Below are 23,498 nucleotides of genomic sequence, written 5' to 3'. Positions count from 1 at the left end.
AGGCCATTCAGAGACCCCACAAACTGTGGGGGGAAAAAAACACGGGGAGAAGGTAGTGGTGGGAAACAGACCCATAACCCTATTTTTCTAAAACCAGATAAAATATAGATCACGGTTTAATTTTGACCATCTGTCCAGTTATGGCTGGGACATTGCATTTTCCTAACCAGCTTTGTAAGGAGGCTCTATAGCGCTCCCTCCTGGTGTGGTCGGTAAGCACGGTTTAGTTTTTGCATGCAACACAAAATATGAAGATGAACTATTGCAGGTATGTGTACTTTTTATTTGTAGGTTTCTTGGATTCTTTTTCAGTTCACCACTGTTAGATCCATGGAAAAGAACATTTTTCAAACTGAATGTTTAACAGTCATTTAATTTGTCAGGCTTTTCAATTAATCATTTAGTTAATTAGGCACATAACATTGGCCGCAGTACATTATACCTTTTGATGCATCTTGGTGTGTTACACAAACTAGGTGTTTAACATTGGGTTAAAGCAAACCATGCTTCCCAGTACAATCTGACTTTTGGAGATGTACATATATACTATTCAGTTGTAAGGGACAGGGGTAACATTTACATACAGAAGGGCTATGTATGTGATGGTTTTTGTTCCTGGTAAATTCCTAGATAATTAGGCAGTGAGTTGTTTAATGCTTACCAGGTGATACTAAGGTGAATTGCATTATAAATTACATTTACACCATCTGTAGTATTAGCATAATTTTGTATTGCACCATGAAGTTTAAAAATATCCTGGAATTGCTGAACAGCATAAAAAATGCAAACGCATCAAAGAAATTCAAGACAAAGTTTAAAAAAGTAAAATCTCAGTACCATTTCTACTCAACATTCAGTTTTCCTGCTTATTCAGTTATACTCTATGTCCAATTTACTTAAATACTCCTCATTTCATCTATATACTTAATACATTATATACCTAAAATCAACATTTGCCTTATTTTAAATTGCATAGTTGCTCCTTTAAAGCTTAAGCCCAAAGAAAACTGTTGATGATTAACTGATTATGATTCTTTGTGGAGAGCTATCTTCTCTTGGGCAAACTATCAGTTGCAATGGTTGACTCTTCCATAACAATTATCCTTTAAACAGGACTGTACCATGCTTTTTACATGCGCAGTTTAATTTACATTTGAATGTACTAATCTACCACATGGAATAAAAATACCACAGTATTAAGAGCCCTGAAAGACTTGTTCAAATAATAAAACACATACTTGTTTAATAAAGTACACTTTGAACAGGACAAGTCTGACTGCCATCGTCTGAGTGAATATAAAAGGTAAGGCTATGACTTGTCAGTCCCCCCTCACTAAGGCTGTCACCTTGCTTTCTACATACATACAGAAGAGATTCTGAATTCATTTATAGGACTTAATATCCACCTGTATAAATTATATACAAATATCAGGAAAACCTATAAATTAGACGTATATCACTTGGGACAAAAATATTTAAAAGGCAAAAATTTTAACTTCAGTTTAGTGACTGACATAAAACATGAGGATTGAACAGAATTTCAATATTCAGAAAAATAAGATATGCACAGTTTTTAAATGTTATCATTTTGCATTCCAGTTATTACAAAAGTAAGCATGCTCCCAAATCTTTGACGCACCTGCAAATGCCCATGTAACAGGAGTAACAGGATGAGCAGTGCGTGAGTTTAGGCTTTTTTATGGCTTTTCACCTCAGAATGGTTTCTCGACTTATCAGGAAATCTCACCAAACTTACCCCTACTGCCCAAATCAAGGATGACTACCACAAAGTCATCATGACTGCTGCCTAAAAACGACCTGCTTGAACGTGACAGTCACCTCTTAATGGTGTACTATCAGATCGGTTACAGGCTGCTCTGCTGTCTTACCCAGACCCCAGCACCCATCAATTTCAAGTAAGGGCACTGGAGCTGGCAAGTCATTAGTCAGTGGATGGCCTTGCTGGGAATTACAAGAAGGTTTGCAGTTCTTTCTCATTTGCGGGATCACAAGGATTGACAGGCAGTTTGCATTCACTGCCCTCAATGTCTTCGAGGGTCATGGTGGACAGATCAAGGCTGCTCTGCCCCCCAGGAGTCTGGGCCTGGTTGGAGGTGCTGGCTTTGCTGAACTGTTTCAGTTTCTCTAGCTCATAGTTCTGCAGTTTCTTCTGGATGAGGTAGCGCTCCCGTTTAATTCGCATCTTGACTTCACTGGGTACATCCGGAATTATCCAGGCCACGAAGAACTTCACAGTGAACACCACATGCTGGGTAGGGGGAGCGATTTAGTCAGTCACAATTTGCAGTCCATAAAGGACACAAATCCCTCCTTTCCACCAACCCGGAGCAGGTGCTGGTGCCAATGATGCGTTGGTTCTCACTTTTGGTGCCATTTGAGAACCTGCCCACCTTTCCACCAGGTTCACAACAGTACGTTACAGAAATGTTACGTAGATGGTGGCAAAAGTAAAGTGAAGGTTAATCTGTATTTCATTTTTTGGGGTTTATTTTGCTGAACCAGAGTATGACTGGTTGTGCTCTGTCTCTATTGCCTGTATCCACTTGTCTCCCCGTCTGTGTATAGGTGAGTTTACTCTCGCACACTCTTTTACCGCTGTCCATTTAGTGATCGCGCAATAAAACAGTCTGCTAAAAACTGAATTTGCAGTCCCCCTCATAATCTCTTTGCCACTCGGAACACCACAATATTTTATTTATTCAACCTGCAACATATTATACTCCTCACAAAATGAGGAAGGTTTGGACACGATAGTCCGTCCCACGTTTGCTGGCGTTAAGGTGCCAAATTCTGAGCCCAGCTTTTCCGTGGTGCCATGCTGGAGCGGTTTTTTTTCTGGCCCAGGGCCATTTTTTGAGGTGGAAACACATGGAACCAATGCCGGATTGGGAAAAAGTACAGCACCGGCACATTGTTGGTGGAAGCGAGGCTAATGGGTCCATAAATAATCGGTCACTCCAAAATACTCCTGTAGTTGACTGACAGGTCAATGGGCCCAGATAACTTTGTCTAAAAAAATCCTTAACAATAACGAAAATACAACCTTACTATTGAAAGTTTAAAGCCCAATAAAAACAAAATCATTAGATAAGTGTAATGTAACTGTTTGATTATTTACACGGGTAATTTCACAGCATAAAATCCAAATAATAAAAACCATTCATAAATGTGGTTTAACAGACAGTGGAAAAATGACAGAGCAAGAGCCTTACCTCCATAATGATGATGAAAGCCAGCTTGGCAGCTAGAATGTGCCAGAACTGCAGTGAATGGGAGTACTTGCTCTCATGGTCTGGTGGGTAGCGGTAATCGCGGTACCTGCAGTAAATCATCTTCAAATTCAGACATGGCCCTTTATGTCATACATACAGTAGGTGTGAACCGTCTGTAGACCCTTACTGAGTATAGTATCACTTAGCTTTGTTGAAAAGTCATCATTGTAAGATAGAAACAAATTTCTGAAGTAGAAAAGAAATTAAAATGCTTCTTGACCATAATCGTGTGAATGTTGTCTCTGTTACAGATTTATATCAATTCCTCTTAGAAAGGAACTGACCTGCAGAAGGTGATATTGCTGGTGAACCATTCTGGATTGACGACAGACTTAGGTTTGCTTTTCTCAAGGAAGTCGCTGATGTTGAAGAAAGACAGGCTGTTGTTGATGTAGCCTTCCATGCCGACTTTGTTACCGGGGTGGGAAGCATAGTAAAACACCAGGCGTGGGATCATGTCCGAGGTGAAAGCCATGATGAATGCCTGAGCAAATGCAAGTCAGTGTCCTGAAGGGAATCCATGCACCACAAATGCAGTCATGGTCAACTGAGAACACAGGCATCCACGAGAACACAGATAGTAAAGTGGTCACCGTCAGGCACACATGACACTGCTATGTTCATCACCAGGGTGGAACTGGGAGAAACGCTTGCCAAAGTCATAAAAGGACATGCATAACAAAAAAATTAGACTAAATTCAGCCCAGACTGGTTTCACATGGTTTGTACTTCCAGATCTTACTCAGTACTCAGGTTTCTGATTCAATTAAACCTAATTAATTGATAAATTTAGTATGAGATTACTTTTTTGCTTAAAAGGTGCATTTGACACTGAGTGTTCAATGTCTAAACAGCTTATAATCCTACATGAATGTGATGTTTATTTTACTTTAATATGACCAATTACGCCAAAACAAATTCCTTGTACTGGAATAAAATTCATTCTTATTCAAGATTTATGGATAAAGCACATGGGAAAAGGGATAATTTAATAGTTCCTGTAAGTGATTCCTTACAGGAAAGTTAAGCACCTGCAAATTATTAATGTCCAATAGCACACAATCAAGCCTACACTACTAGGAAGAATAGACAGGAATAAAAAACACTCCCAATCACACAAACACTCACATTAGTGACAACAGACAGGACTGCCACAACGTTAAGGATCTCCTCCCAGGCGCCGATGCTGTGCGCTTTGGCAGCCATGGGTCTGCGCAGCTGCGTGGTGAACTTCCAGGCATCTACACGGACCTCCACGATGTTGTTGAGGAGCGCCAGCAGGGGCGCCAGTGGGAAGGAAGCCACGAAGAGCGTGACAAAGCCAAACTGGATCACTGCGACCGCAAGGGAGAGAGATAAATCACACACACACACACACACACATAAAGAACATTATAACTGTTAATTATGCAAGGCTATATACAGCATATGTTTAGGCTATATCACGATACGATAATCAAATTGATGACAATATGAATGTTTATAATCACAATAATATTATTTTTAGAGATGCACCGATCCGATATATTCCGAAATATATACTTACTTCTTGATAAATGATAGATTTAACACGAAATTGGAGCCTTTTGTACAATCATTCCCATTTTAAATGTATCTTTTTGCGGCATTCAAATGGAACGCTAACGCTGCCCCTCAGTTATTTTTGATACTCAGTGGGTGTGAGTACAGTGACTTCCGCCTGCTGTGACGTCATGCGCATACCCTTCGCAGTACGAGGAGCGTAAGATAAGACGTGACGATCTGGGAGTATTTTACGCTTTTAACAGAAACCAGTAGCACAGCGATTTGCAATCTTTGTAAAATAAAGTTTTGAGGGGTGGGAATAGCGTTTAATGGACAATCCCACTTAAAGCGCACGCAAGCAATGGATGATTTGGGAGTCGCTAACTTGGACTGTTTTGTGAACTCGCTGCAGCTTGTGATACAAGAGGGGCTGCGATCGCAACAAAAAGTAACAGCTGTCGCCAATGGGAGAAAAAATGTGTTAAAATTTTAAGCATTCGCTTTGAAGATATTCATATTGAACTGCAAATTCCCCAAAAACACTTAAAAAAAGACGTACAAACAAGGTGGAACAGTACGTTATGTATGTTTGTAGTAGCCTAATTAAATATTTTTTGTCATACATTTTTTCCATCTGTATTTACTAGCTTAAAAAAATTAATATATAAAGTATAACAAAGTAAAAAGAGCTCTTGTATCGGAATCTGTGTCGGTATCGACAGTTGTGTGTCGGAATCGGATCGGAACTGAAAAAATGTGGATCGGCCCATCCCTAATCATTTTACAGATGTATCGCCTAGCCTTACTCAGGATGCTGATGTTCTGGAGCTTGGAAAACATGGCTCACCCATCTCCAGGTACTCATAGAAGAGGCCTAGCTGGCCGAGCTCCTGCAGGTCATGGTCCTGCTCCCACCGCTGACATGCTTTCCCAGAGCTGCGTGTCCTCCAGCTGCCCCACATGTTCCGTAACCACCTGGGGACATGAAGCAGCTCCCAGTGTCACAGCAAATTCAGTGTGATTAATAAATCAGAATCAAATAAACAGGAGCTGTGTGGTGGCTGATGTCAAGCATCACAGGCAGAAATGAAGCCCCCTAAATATTTCTGCTGAATAACATCTGAATTACATAAGCCCCTTTGCAGATATGCCTGAGAGCTTCATAATTAAGCAATAACATGCGAGAAGGAGTGAGCTTGTACTCTAGTACATCACGGCTGTGATTTGGTCGTAGGTCCAAGGCTGCAGGCTGGTTATTCTCACGTAACAGCATTCATAGGAAACCTCTTGTTCAAGCATTCAAAATGCATAATAAACATGCATGCTATAATGTGCTATGCCTTTTGATAAATATTTATAGCCATGTTTATAACGCTTTATGAATGCATTATTATTTGTTATGAATGTGTTTATAAATGACTAAAAACATGGCCTTAAGTAAAGTATTAGCAGGTGATTAGTAGCTTGGATGCGGGACTCAGCACTGTTACTCACGGCACTAGAACCTCCTGTATGTTGCCCCATAGCTGCTTGCCCCCCATGATGATAACCAGCTGGGTAGTGAGTTCTGTTAGGCACCCTCCTGGCCCACACTGTACATTGGGGGGGGGACAGGTAACCATTAAAAATAAACGCCTACAATCTTGTACTTAATAAGCAATATATTGGTTCTATATATTACTTTAAATTATGGAGCTTTATTCAGGCATGTCATATTTAACAGTTGTTTCCAAACTGATATTGCATTTGAATGATAGATTTCTTCTGCATTAAGCCAATGAATCAGGACGATGAAATAAGAATGTGGCTCTACCTCTTCATTCCTCAGCCCGACTAAGCTGCCAAACATGTAGGTGTAGTTTCCGGGGTAGCCCACAAACTTCCCCTTGAAGAAAGCCACGTAAAAGCAGGAGGAGTAAAAGTTCACAAACTGGAAAAGGAACATCTTCATCGTCAGTCTGTTTTCATATTCCAGATGAGTCTTTGGTATCTCTGTGGAAATGCAATGAAGGAATTGAAGGCATGCATTGCTGCTGTGCTTAAACATGTAATGAACATTATTATTATTATTATAGATAATAATAATAGTAGTATTTTTATTTGTTGTTACTGCTTTTGTACTGGACATGTAACTGGAAGATAAATTATTATTTGTGCCTTCCTGAGTAAGAACAGAGAGATGAATAGGACCTGCTGTCCCCTCACCTCTGTCAGTAATGCAGATAGCCACACGCTCATACAACACGTTGAGGATCATGATGATGACGAAGTTGATGCAGGAGGCGGTGATAGAGGTGGCCAGCTGTGGGGTTAGGAAGGGGCCCACAAACTGCAGGTTTTTGGTTTCTCCGTTATCCATGATGCTGGCGAAGGCGGCATATGCTGCCAGCCGGTAAGCAATCACTCCAATGACACAGATGATGATTAGGGCAATCTGGAGTGGAGAATGAACAAGCTAATGAGCAGACGATCAGCAATAAACAAAATAACATATGTAGTACGTATAGCCACAGATGATAAGTGAGGCGAGCGAAGGATAGAGATATACTCACCCAGAAGAGCACAGTAGCTGATGACAGGAAGGTGAGAGTGCATTTTTTGGTTAGGGGAAGGTAGGGCTCCATCTCCTACAACACAAACACAAGCTGGTCACAACTTAAAGATGCTATATTTTTTCTAGCTCGGTAACTCTAAGCATTCGGTTCTGGAAAAATTCCCAGTTGTGAAAAATCCCAGTGTGAAATACTGTAACTGCAATAAATTTGAAGTTGCCTTTCAAAGAAACTTAACTATAAAAAAGATTTTTTTTTAACTTGATACATTTCCTCATATTTGTGTGTCACTACACTGTTCCTTTTTAAGTGTTATCATGTTAACAATTAAGTAGTCAGTACTTTCCAAACTGCATGACTCATCAAATTTTTCAGACTACAAACTGGGGATCAGCACCTGGGCGATGCAACCCAGTAGGCATGACCCTCCAATCTACAGGCATGCTTAGACTTCTTGAGAGATGTTGTACAGTAAGTGTTACCCTCCCCAGAGTAACATCTGAGTAGCAGTACCATAGTGATGTAGTTCGTTCGCATCTTGGTGCATTTGGTCTCATATTCAGGACGGAGCTGGAGCAACTGCTGCTCCTCTTCAAAGTCCACCAGGTCCCATTCATAGGCTAGCCTGGCCTGCCGGCGCTTCCAGAACTCCAGGTAGAGGGTCACTGTGCCAGAGAGCCACCGGGTCACACACAGGCTTCCACAATCTTTGCTATGCATGAGTAACAAAGGTATGAGGACCTATAAATTCTAGTTGTCATGTAACCCTAAAAGTCACAACTAACCAATACTATATATATATTAAATATCCAAATGAATAAGGAAATTGAAAAGCCTTATGTTCATATAATCTATTATAATGTTAGACCAGGGGTTTCCAGCTCCAGGCCTGGATTGCTACTGTCTAGTAGGTTTTCTATTCTACCTGGCTTCTGATGAGCCACACGTGTTGTCAGATAAATACCAGTAGCTCTCAAGGTTCAGGTGGAGGTCCCCTGTGTTAGACCCTCCAGCCTAAATCTGTACCAGAAATATAACTGTCGCATACTGTCTTTTGAAATTAATGCATGGCTGACAATAAAATCAGTATCTTACCCCAAATGCCCATGAATATAGCAAAGAACACAGTTCCAGCGTTGTCAAACACGTGTGATTGCTTAAAAAGAAGAGACAGGTAAAGTCCAGAGCAGAGTACAGAAGAAACACTTAAATCATAAACAAAACACTGAGGCACATGGGAACAAACCATTGGTTTTCTAACCATAATAACCATGCAGCAAAATTTATTTTAAAAAATGCATGAGAAGTGATAGAGATTTAAATAATACTTCCAGACCACCACCTGTTAACCAGCAAAGTATTCTGAAGCGGATCCCTCACCCAAGAGGAGCTGCAGGTAGAGTTGAGCTTCCAGTAGCCACATAATTCATCACACAGTGGGCACATTATTATGGAGCCTCCAATCTCTGGGTCACAGATCTCCTTACTGCAGGTGGTTACAGAAAACACTTACCAAGCAAAGAACCAATAAACAAGAGGTGAACTATGGAGAACCATCCCACATTTAATGGGCCTATTTTATAAACCGTAATGTAGATTTCTGAGTACATATTGAAATTAAGAAAGGCAAATTTTTTAGTTGTTTTATGTGAACTTCCACAAAATGGTGTAAATCAGTGTTTCTCAAGCCAGTCCTTGGGGACCCACAGACAGTCCACATTTTACTCCGTCCCAACTCCAGGTACCAGGTACTTGGTATTCAATGATCTTGACTGGCTGGCAGCTGGGAGGGAGACAAAATGTAAACTGCCTGGGGGTCTCTGAGGACTGGGTTGGAAAACACTGATGTACATGATTCCTGTGTGGGTTCACACAGCATATTGGTTAGCTTTGTGAATCCTAAAAAGCTAATTGTACTACAATTATGACAATTTGTTCTCTTTCTGAGCATCATTCAAAGAAAACAAAGGTCAGCAAAACATAGTGCTAAGTTTCTTGGCTCCTCATATCCTCCCCGATTCTGCTTTAAATGCCTTTTCCCCAGAACACTGGCTTAATTTCCAAATGCTCACCAGTTACCCAAGTGCCCAGAGACCATGAAGAATCATTGTTATGAACAGTAAGAAAGTACTGAGTATTTCTGAGAAGAATGGCCCATCTGTGCAGTTCATACCTCCATACATTCTGGTGGTAGGTAAAGATGCCATAGAGGAAGCAGAGGAGGCCAATCACCGCAGCATACATCAGCATCTCTGTGTAGAAGCCCAACCAGGCAAAGTAGAGGCCGATTTTTTCTCCATAGTACTTCCTGTTATTACCAACAAACACATGATTTCCATTCTATGCCCAGTATGGTAATATAGTGTTTCCTAATCTGGTCCACAGGGATCCACAGTCAGTCAACATTTTCGCTCCCTCTGAGCTGCCGAGGAGCAAAAACATGGACCGTCTGTGGGTCAAGGACCAGACTGGGAAACACTGTGTTAATAGCATCCTTGCCGATGGAATGTCATTACATTATATCGTACAGTATACAGTTGATATATGGTTACTAATTATCTCCATTGATGGAAGTTCTTTACCTGATGAGGTTGAGAGGCTGCTCCTTGTAGAAGGCGAGGAACCGAGCCCAGTTCTGGTACAGGCTGTACCTCTCATTCTCACTCTCTTCCATTTTCAGCCAGTATTGGCACTGTTTGGAGAATTATAAATCATTTGTGGCCTTTTTCTTCCAGTGCCCACATCTCCCCAACATTGCCCAGCTGACAGAAATGTGGGCTCAATGGGCTCTGGATGCATCACCTTATCAGAACTGATATTTGCATTTACTTTGGCTACAATGAAGCATACTCTTTTACTTTCGTACAAGTGATATTTATTCAGGCAGAAGATGACTGATATATACAAGTCTGATTAATCAATCTATACATTCAGATAATGAGCCCGACCAAGCCTTCCTAGGTATCAATTATGCTGCAATACAACAAATTCAGATAGAACCTTGCAGCAAATCTGACTCGTGATCATTTCCAGCACCCTCTATTTGCACAGAAAAGCCATAAAACCAGTGGCACACCAGTGGTGCAGCTTTCGAGCAGACAAAGTCTTGGCTAGCAGATAGCTAATGGGGAGACCCTTACGTCATGAAGCGGGAATGCAGCAGTGTAGGTGCCGTTGCTTAGCAACCGCTTAATGCCCTTCATTTCCTTCTCCACTGAGTATGAGCAGTGTGACAAGATGTAGTAAACCTGTGCAGGACAGAGTCAGTCAATGATATCAGAACAATCGGTTACACTGTGATTAGGACTAACTAAATCACCACCTGGCTTGGTAATAGGCATTTAAACAATCAAAATTTAAATGTAGACTTCAGGTCTGAGAATACATGGAATATTTAGTTATTCTAAGTCAGAGTCCACAAAAGCCATTGAAATACATTTAAAAGTAACTTCATCATATTGGGAGTGCATATCTGAATGCAGTGCAAGGGGAGAACAGAAACTCACGATCCTGTTGCGAGTGGATGGGGTGAAGGAGGTCTTCTCCTTCGAGTTGATGAAGAAGTCAGTCTTCTCCTTGTCAAAAGTGGCAGTAAAATAATCAGGCTGGGGCTCCATGACGTCATGTGGCAAACGGAAGGGCTTGACAAGCCACTCAAAGGTGGTGTCTTTGGGGCTGGGGGTGTCACTGACATCAAAGGGCACCTTGACCTTCAGCTTGTCAGCATACTTGGTTAAAACATTCCAGGGGGCATGGATCTTCACAAAGAAGACTTTTCTTTCATTATCAGGCTGGGAAGATCAAAGGTGAATTACTCATGAATGAATTATACTTCTTCTCTGATGCTTAGCATTCTTGCATAACTGTACAGGTATCTAATGCAAACAGTTTTCCATCATATATCATACAGCATCTTCCGAATACTGTTGCACTTTATGTCACTGTGTCCTTGTTCAACTGCCCTGTGTGCCTATAATTGCCCCTCGGGGTCAAATAAAGTTATTTTGAATTTGAATACCCTATATACATCCTCAAAGTATTTCTAAACTAGTGTAGGCTGTAATTTGGGTTCTGAAGCTAAACCAGTTGCAGTAACCAGGCTAGAACCCCTGCTCTACATGTTCTGTTGGTTCATAGGAAGCTATAATATTAATCCCAATTTGTTTTTAGCAATACTCATAATGGTAAAGTAACAAGTGAATATTTATAGATTTCTTGCCTCAAAAAACCCTTAATGTACAGACAGATTGAGTTAGGTTGAGTTGAAAAATACATTCAAAAGTACACTAATCTAACAAAAATGTTACATGTTTCATCATACAGATTCCTCTTTCTCCAGCTCCAGTCCTTCTTCCATCAAATTGGCCTCGAACTTCCTCCTCCAATCCTAGAGACACACATATGAGTTCCATAAGGTTTTAACACTGACCAGCACCTTCAAAGAGGCATCGTAACTAATTTCATTTAAAGCTGTGAGGTAGGCTCATTCTTTTATTATATTTGAGATGTTTTGCACACAACTTTTCCTAAGTATATTTTACAGCCTTTCTTAAGCTACGTGTAGAAACAGTACTGCACCACTACATATGAAGTACTTAAACACTCAATAAAGTGACTATTACTAGTCAACAGGTACAAAAACCAAACAATACAACTTGCACTGATACCCAGGTTGAATACATAATTTGTACAACTGTCACACAGCACTGACAGAGTGGGCTGTAGTGTTGCCTCACATTTCCAGGGTCGGAGGTTTGAATCCCACCTTTGTTCCTGTCCGGAGTGTTCCCTAGCCTTGTGCCCTATGCTGTCTGGTTGTCTGGTATGATCCTGCTCAGGATAATAGTTCAGAAGATGGATGGATGTTTTATACAGGAAAATACATTAAGGTACAATATGTAGATCAGATTTGTAACAGTCCAATGTAGATGCTTGAAGAGGCTTCTAGCATCAGGGTCCCCCAGCACCAGAGTTTAAGTATCCTATTGAACCTCGTAACTAACATGCATTGTAAATTCCTGTCTCCATTCTAGCATTATACCCACAATTATGCAACTCTTTACAACTTTAATAGCTCCTTGCAATTATATATGAATATAATTCTGTGAGCAAAGCACCACTTTATAGTCGTAAGGTTAGCCTCTGCAGTCAACAGATGCCTTCTCCACCCAAAGCTGAAGTGACAGAAATGTTTCTGTGTTGTGACACACCCAGGGGACAGTCCCCTCTTTCTGCCAAGAAAAGCAGAATTCAGAAAAATGTGTAACACGAGAACCAAAAGAGGAAGTACCTGTGAACAAGAAAAAAAAACCCACAAAATTTCTGCCCTCGCAGTATTTGATGAACCAATGGGGGATGAGTCACAGGGTCACATGACTATGCCACTATGTATTCTAAAATAGTGAGACCATGAAAGTGAAAGACACCATAAGTCAAGGTCACACCCAACTTTTCAAGATTTAGCCAATTAAAAACACTTAAGATGCCTCTATAGAACAGCACAGAGAGATAGCAGACACAGACAAGATTGGTACACCGGTGAGTTGGTCTTAATGCCTGTGAAAGTGTGTGTCGTAATGGACTGGCAACCCACTCAGGATGTGCTTCACCTTACCCTCTATAATTCCCAGGACATTTAATAAGCATTTAATAATCATGGATGGATGAATGACCGGTTATATCAGAAATGCAATTGAAAATCAGTCATTTTTATTTACTGTATATGGCCAGGCACACCATTTCGCACCAGTTTGGCAAAATATGCTCCTGTACCAATTTATAGTCTGTTGATGTAGCGGTGGTAGATGTGAAAGTCTCACCAGTTTCCTGTTCCCATCCTCGCTGCGGTCCTTCACATGGGACAAGACAAAGTCAATTCTACGTATGCCATCTCGGAAGAAGATGGAGTCTTGGGTCTGCCTTTCTGTTTCAGTCTGCATGAAGAAAAACCAACCAGCAGGAGAATTCACACACAAACATGTTGTTATCTTACTTCCAGTTTTAATGCAAATAAAAATCCAAACCAACGAAACTCAAAAGCAGCTGGAACAGACAAACATGCAGAAAGAAAAAAAGGAATCAGAGCCAACACTGTGGTATTGAAGAACCAATATTATGTAGCCGCATACACACCCACAGACCCTTGGACCAAGCAAGGAACATGGAGCACAACTGAAACACTACAGCGTAGAGACTGAGAGACAGCAGGAAGGGGGGTCTTGTATGCTACAGAACATGAGCTCGCAATGAAGCCTCATGCTGCTAGTCTAACAGAACCACAAGGGTGAAGCAACACGTGTCTTGCGCATCAGTGGTTTACAGCTGCACATCTTCCTGACGTGCACTAGCAGAGTCTGCTCAAACAGGAACGAAAGCAGCTGAAAACAAGTCTCACTGAAAACAAGTCTCACAGCTCAGTTTAATTCAACATATATGAGTATTGTTTCCCATTGAGGATTGATGAAGTTTCAGTATATTTGTTATTTTTATTCCTGCTAATGCCTTCATACATGGAGACTTTAGCTCCAGTATTACACTACTGTTGTATTGAAGATCGACTTAATACAGCTCATGGTGTAATATGATGCTGTTATACAGAGAATCTCATTAACCGCAGATAAATGAACACCAGGGAATCAGGCAGCTTAAATGGATTCCACTGTCTACCTGTGATGATTTGGGGGAGGTTTAACTTCCAAAGGCTATTTACAGTACTCACAATAGAGAATGCCTTTTTATAGACAACAAATAATAGTTCTTAGACAATTATCCAACATTAATTATTAAGATAAATCAAAACCATAAGCCCACACAACTTAATTGGTATAAACAGACAGAGACAAAGGAGGATATAAATGTACACACGTGGACCCACAGACAGACAGAAAATTTGTGGTTCCTGTGACAACCTACCTCAGACAGCAAAGGCAGAAGACGGACAGATTCAGTCTCATTTCCACTCTGTGCAGGGATTGGTTGTTAGCAAATGCTGCATGTTATGCAACTGCATAGATCTGAGCTGCTGATTGGTCAAGTTTGTAACAGTTTTGTGCAGGACACAGGCTTGCGCCCACTATCCTGTGCACAATGGGCTACAAATTCCTTAAATTTAAATTCAGCAGCCTCTAAGCCAGTATTCAGCTCAATTCTTGCAATGAAGCCAACATATAACTCTATTCTCATAAAGCAGCTTTAATATAAGCTATATTTAAAGGCAGTTTATTTAAACAGACAAGTTGTTTCACGCATCCGTAAAATTACTAATAATGAGAGAATGTTATATTTAACATTTGAACAAAATGAGCACGAGGCTCACATTAAATAAGGAAATGCAGTAGGTCTTACATCGGAGTTTCCTGTTGATCGAGGCTCTCTGTTTGACGTCAGTGTCAGGCTCATTGCACTGTTGTCTTCTACCAGATGGAGACAGATAGGGTTGGAAAAGAGACTGGCCATGCAAACTGAACAGAAATCAGGCAGGTTTTCATTAAGTGCATATACCAGTAACCGTCAAACTTGGATAAACCCGTCAAACAAACAAACACGTCCACAAACACGTCCACAAACACGTCAGAAACGTATCACTTATCACTTCACTTCATGCAAACCTCTCCAGCATTGTAGCATTTGTGCGCAACGTAGCACACAACAGAATACAATAGAAAGAAACAGAACATAATGAAGGCACATTACTTATTTAGGGAAGTTGGGTAATTTTCACATACCCGATCTCCATGAGAGACACAGACAAACATCTGTACACATATGAATACAGATGCCACGAGAACCGATACTTCAGTATCAATTCGAAACCAAAATGCTGAAAACATAATAGTGCCCATTTTTCTACAGTACTGTAGGTCCTAGGGATATAATACTTCCAGACCGGATAGAAGCCCCCCCCCCCCATTTAAAAAAAAAAAAACAAGAGGACATACCCAAAATAAAATGCATATTTTTCTTGAACCATTTGTACTACATTTATAAACATGGTTTAAATCCTGACAGTCACGAAATATTAACAGATCATAAGCTTATTTCAAAAGTGTGACTTTTAGGCTATGGATAAAAAAAATACTTCTACTGTGAAAGTTTTGCACTGCCATAAATGATTTTGTGGTTTATTTTGTTATTAAAAACATTTGGTTTACCCCAGCGACCCGTCTAACAAGTTACTGAACTACATTACATATATTTTTAAGCTCGTGGCTATTGGGGATGTGAACCCTGTTTGTATTTTAAGCACAGTATTGTTTTAAATACTTGGCTACACGCCACTGTCCCCAGCCCCACCAACGGCACCTCCCGCCCCCCCCTTGAAGGTCAAGTTAAATTTTATTTAATTTTATTTTCTATATAGCGCCAGATCACAATAGAAGTCATTTAAGGTTACCTTTCCTATAGAACACGTCTATACATTGTCATTTTATTAAACAAACTAAATAGCCTTATGTTATTTATCGTATTTACATAACAGCTTGTCATTTTTGTCTCTACACGGTCTCCTCTAATTCTCCTCTGCTCTCTATATCGCGCATGGCGGAGTTCCGCCCCGATGCGCGCGCGCACAAATACGTGCGCGCACACACAGGTGAGCACACTCCCACCAGCGGATAGAGAGCGCGCGTCGAAAAATATGTCGCGTCAACCGCCTGAAAAGTAGACATAAATATCTGCGGTTTTTTAAATTATAAATACGTTTCGCAATGGAATTGTCTGCTTTAAACTATCACTTTTAAAGCCTAACAGTTAATGTATTTGCAGGTCAAGACAAACATCCGCAATAGGTTGCAAGGAGACCATCTTGCAGCCTGCATGCGGATCTCAATAAATGGGCCAGATGTTTCTGACTTCCCATATCAAGATGCTCTAGAAATGTTCTTCCACTAGCCCAGAAAGATACACCGCAGTGACAAAAGCTGCACACTTTGTGGTTAACGGTCATAAAAAAAATGTTCTGATGTTTAGTTCACTTGTTATATTGACTGCTGTCATTAAAAGAAACACATGGACACCATGAATCCTGTCAGTGTCCGTCCGTCTGTGTCAATACCCAGCCCTGTTGTTATTTGTTCATATTGACTGAGTATTGTTCTTAAGTGCACAGTTATTGACTGAGGTGATAAATGTTCATTTGTACTCAACTTTTGAAACTTCAGGATTTAATAAAATTAAAATGTACTTTTTCTATAATGAGTCAATATCATGGGATGGGACATCTGGCGTATCAACTTTTGACTGGTACTGTATATCATGGATTGTGATTTTAACCAAAAATATTACGACATTTCAGCCATAAACCTAAAGCCCCCCCCCCAGCTTAATCAGAAGATAAATGAAAATCCATACTGTATGCACTGTTATGTACTATATGATGTAATATACTTCTCATTTATGTGCACAATACTGTGCAGTGATCCCTCCTTGTACAGAGCCACCCTCCTTAGCTTTGTATTGTTTGTAGTGTTTGACACAACAAGCTACTGAACGAGCTACCATTAACAGTTTGTGTCCAGTGATATAAGTAAGGTGATGCACAATCATATTATTAAGCTAAAGTAATTGATTAGTAGTATAGAGTCTACTACAGCACACTGCAGAAATCAGGAAAAGAGCTGTTTCCAAGCAGATACACCATGACAACCAAGCAGAAGTTCTGCTTGATTGCAAAACCATTTTTTATGGTGGGCGCATTTAACAAAAAAGAGTGACCATAGCTTATAATCCAGCCATTATAAAATCTGAAAGTTTGTAGTTTGATATTCCCTTCAAACATTACTGGGGAGTGAGGAACAACCATACAGGATGGTAGTGAAAGTTTTGTGATTACATAACTAGTGTGGTGGAAAAATACTGAAAATACTACTGAAAATATATAGTAATATAGTAATAAAAGGGAATTCAAAGCATCAAATAACTGTCATTACCAGGAGCGGGAATAATATCTTGGCTGTTGTAACAAATGCCATAAAGGATGCCTCTCTGCACTTCTGTACATACCACAAAGGGAAGTCAAGGATAGGTTTCAGGCATGTTCACTCAGTCACATCCTTTAGAAAAGATCATCTAATTTCCTAATCGACTCTGCGCGGCAGATATACAAATGATGTTATAGGAAGCTTCCCCAGGGGTGGGATTTGAGTCGGTGACCTGAGATGGCTACAACACCTGCTCCTGTGTTTGGCCTAGACACTATTTAATGCCATGCTACATATAAAGCAGGTTGGGGGACCAGATTAGGCTCATCAACAAGAAGCATCAGACAATAATATACAACATTAAACAAAACAGGACCAAAAAATTTAATTATGTAGTGCTAAAGCAGAAAAGAGATATTAGAAACATCTCAAAGCCATGCTGGAAGGGATATATAGCTGAACGTGACTATTTTAGGAGAGGTGTTTGAACTCTCACTTGCAGCTCAATTAGGAGTGAGAAGACAACATATAACATGTATTCTTAGGGAGTTTGTAAACTTGTACTGTTTTTCCCTCTCCTCCAGCCATTGATTGAACATTTTGAAAACTTCAGTTTTTAGGAGTTGTTTTTAGAAGCTGACAGACGTAGTCATCTGCCCACATTTCAAGAAGCCAACATATCGCACAGCTAGACCAAGTAAGACCTCGGTTCATTTCTGCAAAGCACACCGGCCTACGGGAGTCTTTAGCACAAACTCTCAGAATACACCTGGTAGTTGGGTCGGACTGAAGTCGGATCACAGTTCACACCACAAATGAACCAAATGAACCGCTGCTTGCTGTACGTAGAGAAGAAAGTACAAGGAGTTCAAACAAACCAAACACACTAAATGTATGTGAATGGGGAAGTGAGAGCCATGCTGTCCTGCCATTTCATATGAAAAAAAATCTCTGGGCTTTCAACAGTGCAATACCACTGATTACAACGTCTGCCTGCGAATGGACACCTAAACTGCATGTTCTTTGTGAAGCTCTAATTTTCAGTACATTTCTCAGACATACAGTACTACTCTGCACAGACTAACGTTCCAAAAACTTTATTCAGCAGTAGTAACTGTTAGAACATCCTGCAAAATACTGTAATATAAGTAATTCAAGCAAGGCATTGAAAAAAATTTTGTCCAATGGTTGGTATACTCACAATACTTATAACATTAACACTACTTACAGTTAAACAGTATTCCAAAAAATATTAGATGAACAATACAACTGTCATTTGAGCAAACATTATTGTAGAATTGAATTGCGACATACATACAGACCTGCTGCTGTAAGCAGGGCTGCAAAAACAATTACTTTGATAATTAATCATGTGATCCAGCAACCAACTAATCAGCTAGGCAAACACACAGGGTTTAAAGTGCAAATGTTTTATTTGAAAAACATCAAGTGGAATTTTTTAAGTCACAGTTGTAATGAAAATTTTACAGGGTGTACAGACAAAGTGGCATAGAAGCCAAGATCCATTTGATGTATTTTGACAGTACATTCAAAAGCAATGCTTGAAATCTTTGTGATAAAATTCACTGATTGGGGGGGGTGTCCAGCTAATTTTGTTGCCAAGATTTCAAAATAACGCAGTACATTACTGTAATACCACCCAAGCCTGGTAACAACTTTAAAACTGTCAATACAAGTTTACTTGCATTTTTTAGTCGTGCTGCTTCATTTGTTGGACGAAGTACCTCTTCATCTGCTTTAATTAAAACTGCATGAACGGCATCAAATGGCTATAACAGAATCATGACACAAACCGGATCAGCCAGAAGGAAAACAGCACACTGTTTGCGTTCACTGAACCCGTGTTGACAGCTCCTCACTTAGGTGAAATTTTGTTAAAATCTCATCAAATGCATTTAAGTTAGCGGACAGTGAAAAATAACACCTACAAAGATATATGTTCACTGAATGATAAGAATACAGGCCTGGGAACCCTGCCATTCATTTAATGATTAATTTTATACATACAGACATGGGCAAGTTTGTTGGTACCCTTACAGCTCATTACATTGGGTACAACTCATTACATGCTTCATTTCTCCTGAAAAGTGATTCAATTAAAAACAATTGTCTATTGTATACCTGCATGACTAGTATGTGATAGAGTAAACCAATAAAATTGTGAAAAAAAAAAGATTTATTGTTTATTTCACAAAAATATGCTAAAATAGTATGGACAGATTTGTTGGTACCCCAAAAGAGGAAATATATCCTTGCGTCTAAGCATTTAACCTTAATTGGCAAAACAGGTGCCTTCAAGCTTTTCAAAAGTCATTCAGTGTATTTAAAGGGAAAGAACATGCTATTGTGTTGTTTGGTATCATACTGAACATGGACCAAAGGAAGTAAAGGAGAGCTGTCAGAGGAGCTAAGAAAGATTATACATAACCACGTTAAAGGTAAAGGCTATAAGACCATATTCACGCAGCTTCATGTTCCTGTGACCATAGGACTATAGCCAGCCGCCCAGGATGTGAACACAAGAGGAAATGCAACACCAGGTTGATCAGAAGGATAGTGCAGCTAAGGAAACTATCAAAAACCATTCAAGCTGAGCTCAAAGGTCAAGGTACGTCATTTTCTGAAAACAACATCTGTTGCATTTTGAACAATAATGGGCTCCATGGAATAAGACCCAGGAGGGGTCTACTAGTGACAGAAACACATAATTCCCCAAAATGCATGTTGACAAGCCACAAAGTTTCTCGGAAAATGTCCTTTGGACTCATGAGACAAAACTGGAGCTTTTTGGCCAGTCACATCAGCTCTATGATTACAGAAGGAAAAAATGAAGCTTTAAAAGAAAAGAACACCATACCTACTGTGAAACAGGGAGGAGCTCGGTTTTGTTTTGGGGCTGCTTTACTGCATCTGGCACAGGGAACCTTAAACTGTGCAGGGCATAATGAAGTCTCAAGACTACCAAGGCATCCTGGAGCAAAACATACTGCCTAGTGACAGAAAGCTGAGTCGCAGGTCAAGGGTCCTGCAACAGGATATTGTTGCAGAACATACAGAACATACAGCTAAAAGCACTTAAGAATGGCTGAGAAAAAAAAAAAAACATTAGATTATTCTTTAATGGCCCTGCATGAGCCCAGATCTTACTCCTATCGAACATGGAAAGGTCTGAAAATTGCAGTGTGGAGCCACTACCCTTCAAACCTGAGACAACTTTAGCAGTTTGCTCAGGAAGAGTGGGCCAAACTACCTGTTGGTAAGTGTAGCCATCTCATTGTGAAGTACCGAGATCACTTGTTAGTTTCCAGTTATTTCAGAGATAGTTGTGTTTTTTGTGGAAGGGTACCAACAAATTTGTCTGCGTCATGCAACAAAAAATAACTTTTGTTAGCATTTGCCTTAATAAAGGATAATATCTAGTTCAAGTTGGTGCTTGAACATGGTTGGTCATGGAGGAGAGGTGGGTAAACTGATATGAACTGTAGATGTTCAGAACTGTTATCTGTCTGATCCCTGCCACATACAGTACAGATGTGTAAGCATAAGCATAAATCCCGAGGTGGAGAAAGGGGGATCAGGACTCACACTTCACGAGGACTGCCCCCACCCATAATATATATACATGTGTGTGTGTGTGTGTGTGTGTATACACACACATATATATACACATACACACACGTTACTGTAAACCTAACTATGTAATTTGACAGAATAATATGTATTGAAAGCAAGTGTGTAAATTATAAAATGCAAAACAATGCATTTTTAAGTTTTGCAAAACTTTGTTCCCTCCTGTCCCTCACAGTGGTTTGGTCCACTGCCTGCTATCCCCGATCCTATTACCACACACATTAGTCCAGTACGAGTGTCCATGGCACAGTGGCGGCTGACCATTAGTACAGTAAGTAGCTACTTTCCAAACATTCACTTAAAACAGCAAATGTGTCAAACGTGTTTCTTTATTTCTACCACTCAGTAGAAAAACACACATTTACTTTTGTAACCAGATTGCATCTTGTTCATTCTGTTACCCTGGGGGGTGAATCTTTAGCTTATAATGTATAATTAAAACATCTGAACATGCTAATCTTTAGTTATTTACCTGTCAATTATGTACTATAATAGTAATAAGGGTCTCCTCTATATACATTTAACAAAAGTACAACAGTACCTTTGACATCATCTTTGGTGCCCCCCTCAGAAATTGCTCTTGAGAAATTTTTCTACTGATTGTTCCTCTAACAGCGAAATGAAAGTGTCGCCCATGTATGTGTAAGACAATCAGCGCCTAGGCTACAGTGTTTCAGGTGTCATGCCCCTCCACAGCAGACCAATCACATGTCTCACTGGCCTGGTGTCATCACCAGCACAGCACTGTCACACCCGTCACCTGAAATGTGTTGCCTATATTTATCCTTCCCAGCTGTCCCTGAACCCATTTTGTGCTCCAGAGCAGGATGCAATGAGCTTAATACTGCATTTAATCCACAAATGCAAAGTCATCCTGTGGACTGGAAGCTAACATATCATCTTGGGGGTCTAAACTGTGGTAAATCAGCAAAAATAAATAAAAAATAAAATAGTTGTAAAACTTATGATTAGACAAATATGGGCTGTATGTGTTTGAACACCTCCTGTTAATGACTGTTAATAAGGTTTTGGTTGATACACCACAAAGTAAAAAGTACTTAGTCAGCCAGGGACCTTCTTAATGCAAAAGACTGTTCCGACAAAAACCAATCTATGATACAGTACATCTGTGCCTGTGGTCTTTTATATGAAGTGATTTTATTACACTGTTAAAAGCACAGCTTGTACAACACCTAAATAACAGTCAACTATAGAAAGTCAGTTGTATTAAATGGACAATTTTTAGGACAATTTAATAAAGATGCAAAAACAGACCAGAGAAATTTATACTAAATCAATGATGCAATGAACTGTTAGGCAATATAGATAAAAATGTATACCGAATCCAGTTAGAATTAGCTGTGAATACAGTTGTGGTACAACGCTACGCCCACATAACCCAAAATTTGTAAGCTGAAACCCCAGCGTCCTCGATCAAAGTAAATAACTCGAATTATTCCAGTAAACAAACCAGTGTACGTAGAAGGCAACTCTGAGTTTCGATTAAGAAATAATAATAAACAAATGGTGCACATTTAAACATGTGCTTTTTTGTCCCCAGTAGACAAAGAGGAGCAGGCTTCATATCAATGGTAGCATTGACTAGGAGGCCGTCCTCGGCATGCACAGAGAGCAAGACTCATTCGGTAAGGAATCTAGACCACGACGACAGTGATGCGTTTAAAAGGTGGTGATAATGAAGTTAAGGGGAAGCCGTTCGCGGCATGTTTATCCCGAACAGAGGTAGTGGTAAATGATCGACGCCAGTACCAACAAGTCATACCGCAGTAACGTATAATCCTTGAAAAGAGCACAAAACATGTGTATGTCTACACGAGTCACTGCCTTTGCTCCAAATTACCCTTTGCAATATTTCCTTGGACGGATGTACTTGATCTAAGACCAGCTAAAATACTTCGTCATTTACTCATTACTGAGCTCTAAGCTACTTGTTGACAGGAAAATCACATCGTGGCGTCAGAAATGCATAGGCACATTTAAATAATGTTTTATAAGCACAACTATGTTTGAAATAATGTTTTGTGACTAAAATAAGTCAACACATGTCGAAAGTTCAATATTTTGTTTTAGTAATACCACAAAAATAACTTCTTATAATACTGTCACAATTTTGTAATACCAAAAAAAAAAAAAAACATTTTTAAACTCTCCATAATCACAGTTAAATAACAATAAAAAAACATTTTGGTGGCAAAATCACCAAAACTCCGACACGGAACATGTCAGCTTACCTCCATCATGTGAATCTACCGCATTCTCCATTTCAATTAAAACGGTATTTTCTTGAAGTCCGTTCATTATGCCTTGAACGTATGGATTTTAAGGACGCGAGGATCCGGTTCCCGTTATTTGGCGTCGCGAACCCGCGACCGTTTTCAGATCTTGCAGCTGCGATACACCCCGTCGCGCCCACACCACCATAAAAATGCACAGCCCCGACTACAAGGACGTACCGCGGAGTGACGTAGGCGCAGCATCGAATTTAAAACTAACAGTCAATACAAATGTTATAGTAGGTTTTGCAGTAGAGTTCATCTCTT

At 40.0% G+C, this 23,498-nt stretch overlaps 1 protein-coding gene across 5 annotated transcripts; it reads right to left on the bottom strand.

Annotated features, from left to right (window-relative positions):
• Positions 1 to 262: 262 nt before the first annotated feature.
• Positions 263 to 23,498, bottom strand: LOC111834514 (anoctamin-5). 5 transcript variants are annotated; one of them, XM_023793879.2, is made up of 21 exons: positions 23,190 to 23,491; positions 14,714 to 14,781; positions 14,282 to 14,329; positions 13,189 to 13,302; positions 11,691 to 11,756; positions 10,876 to 11,160; positions 10,510 to 10,617; positions 9,952 to 10,061; positions 9,543 to 9,677; positions 8,750 to 8,855; positions 8,465 to 8,525; positions 7,883 to 8,034; positions 7,370 to 7,444; positions 7,023 to 7,251; positions 6,631 to 6,809; positions 6,312 to 6,409; positions 5,665 to 5,792; positions 4,422 to 4,627; positions 3,578 to 3,777; positions 3,234 to 3,339; positions 263 to 2,269 (listed from the first exon to the last, which is right to left on the bottom strand). In XM_023793879.2, the coding sequence occupies exons 1-21, from the start codon at positions 23,254 to 23,256 to the stop codon at positions 1,970 to 1,972; spliced, it is 2,841 nt and encodes a 946-aa protein (XP_023649647.2). In that variant the 5' UTR covers positions 23,257 to 23,491; the 3' UTR covers positions 263 to 1,969. The 5 variants fall into 5 exon arrangements, with proteins under 5 accessions (XP_023649647.2, XP_023649648.2, XP_023649649.2 ...); XM_023793880.2 differs by lacking the exon at positions 14,282 to 14,329; XM_023793881.2 differs by lacking the exons at positions 14,282 to 14,329; positions 14,714 to 14,781; positions 23,190 to 23,491 and adding an exon at positions 13,502 to 14,272.

Source organism: Paramormyrops kingsleyae, chromosome 11 (assembly GCF_048594095.1).
Source record: "Paramormyrops kingsleyae isolate MSU_618 chromosome 11, PKINGS_0.4, whole genome shotgun sequence".
NCBI classification, from domain to species: domain Eukaryota; kingdom Metazoa; phylum Chordata; class Actinopteri; order Osteoglossiformes; family Mormyridae; genus Paramormyrops; species Paramormyrops kingsleyae.
Note: the sequence above shows the minus strand (reverse complement) of the source record. Positions and strands in the feature narration are given on the sequence as shown.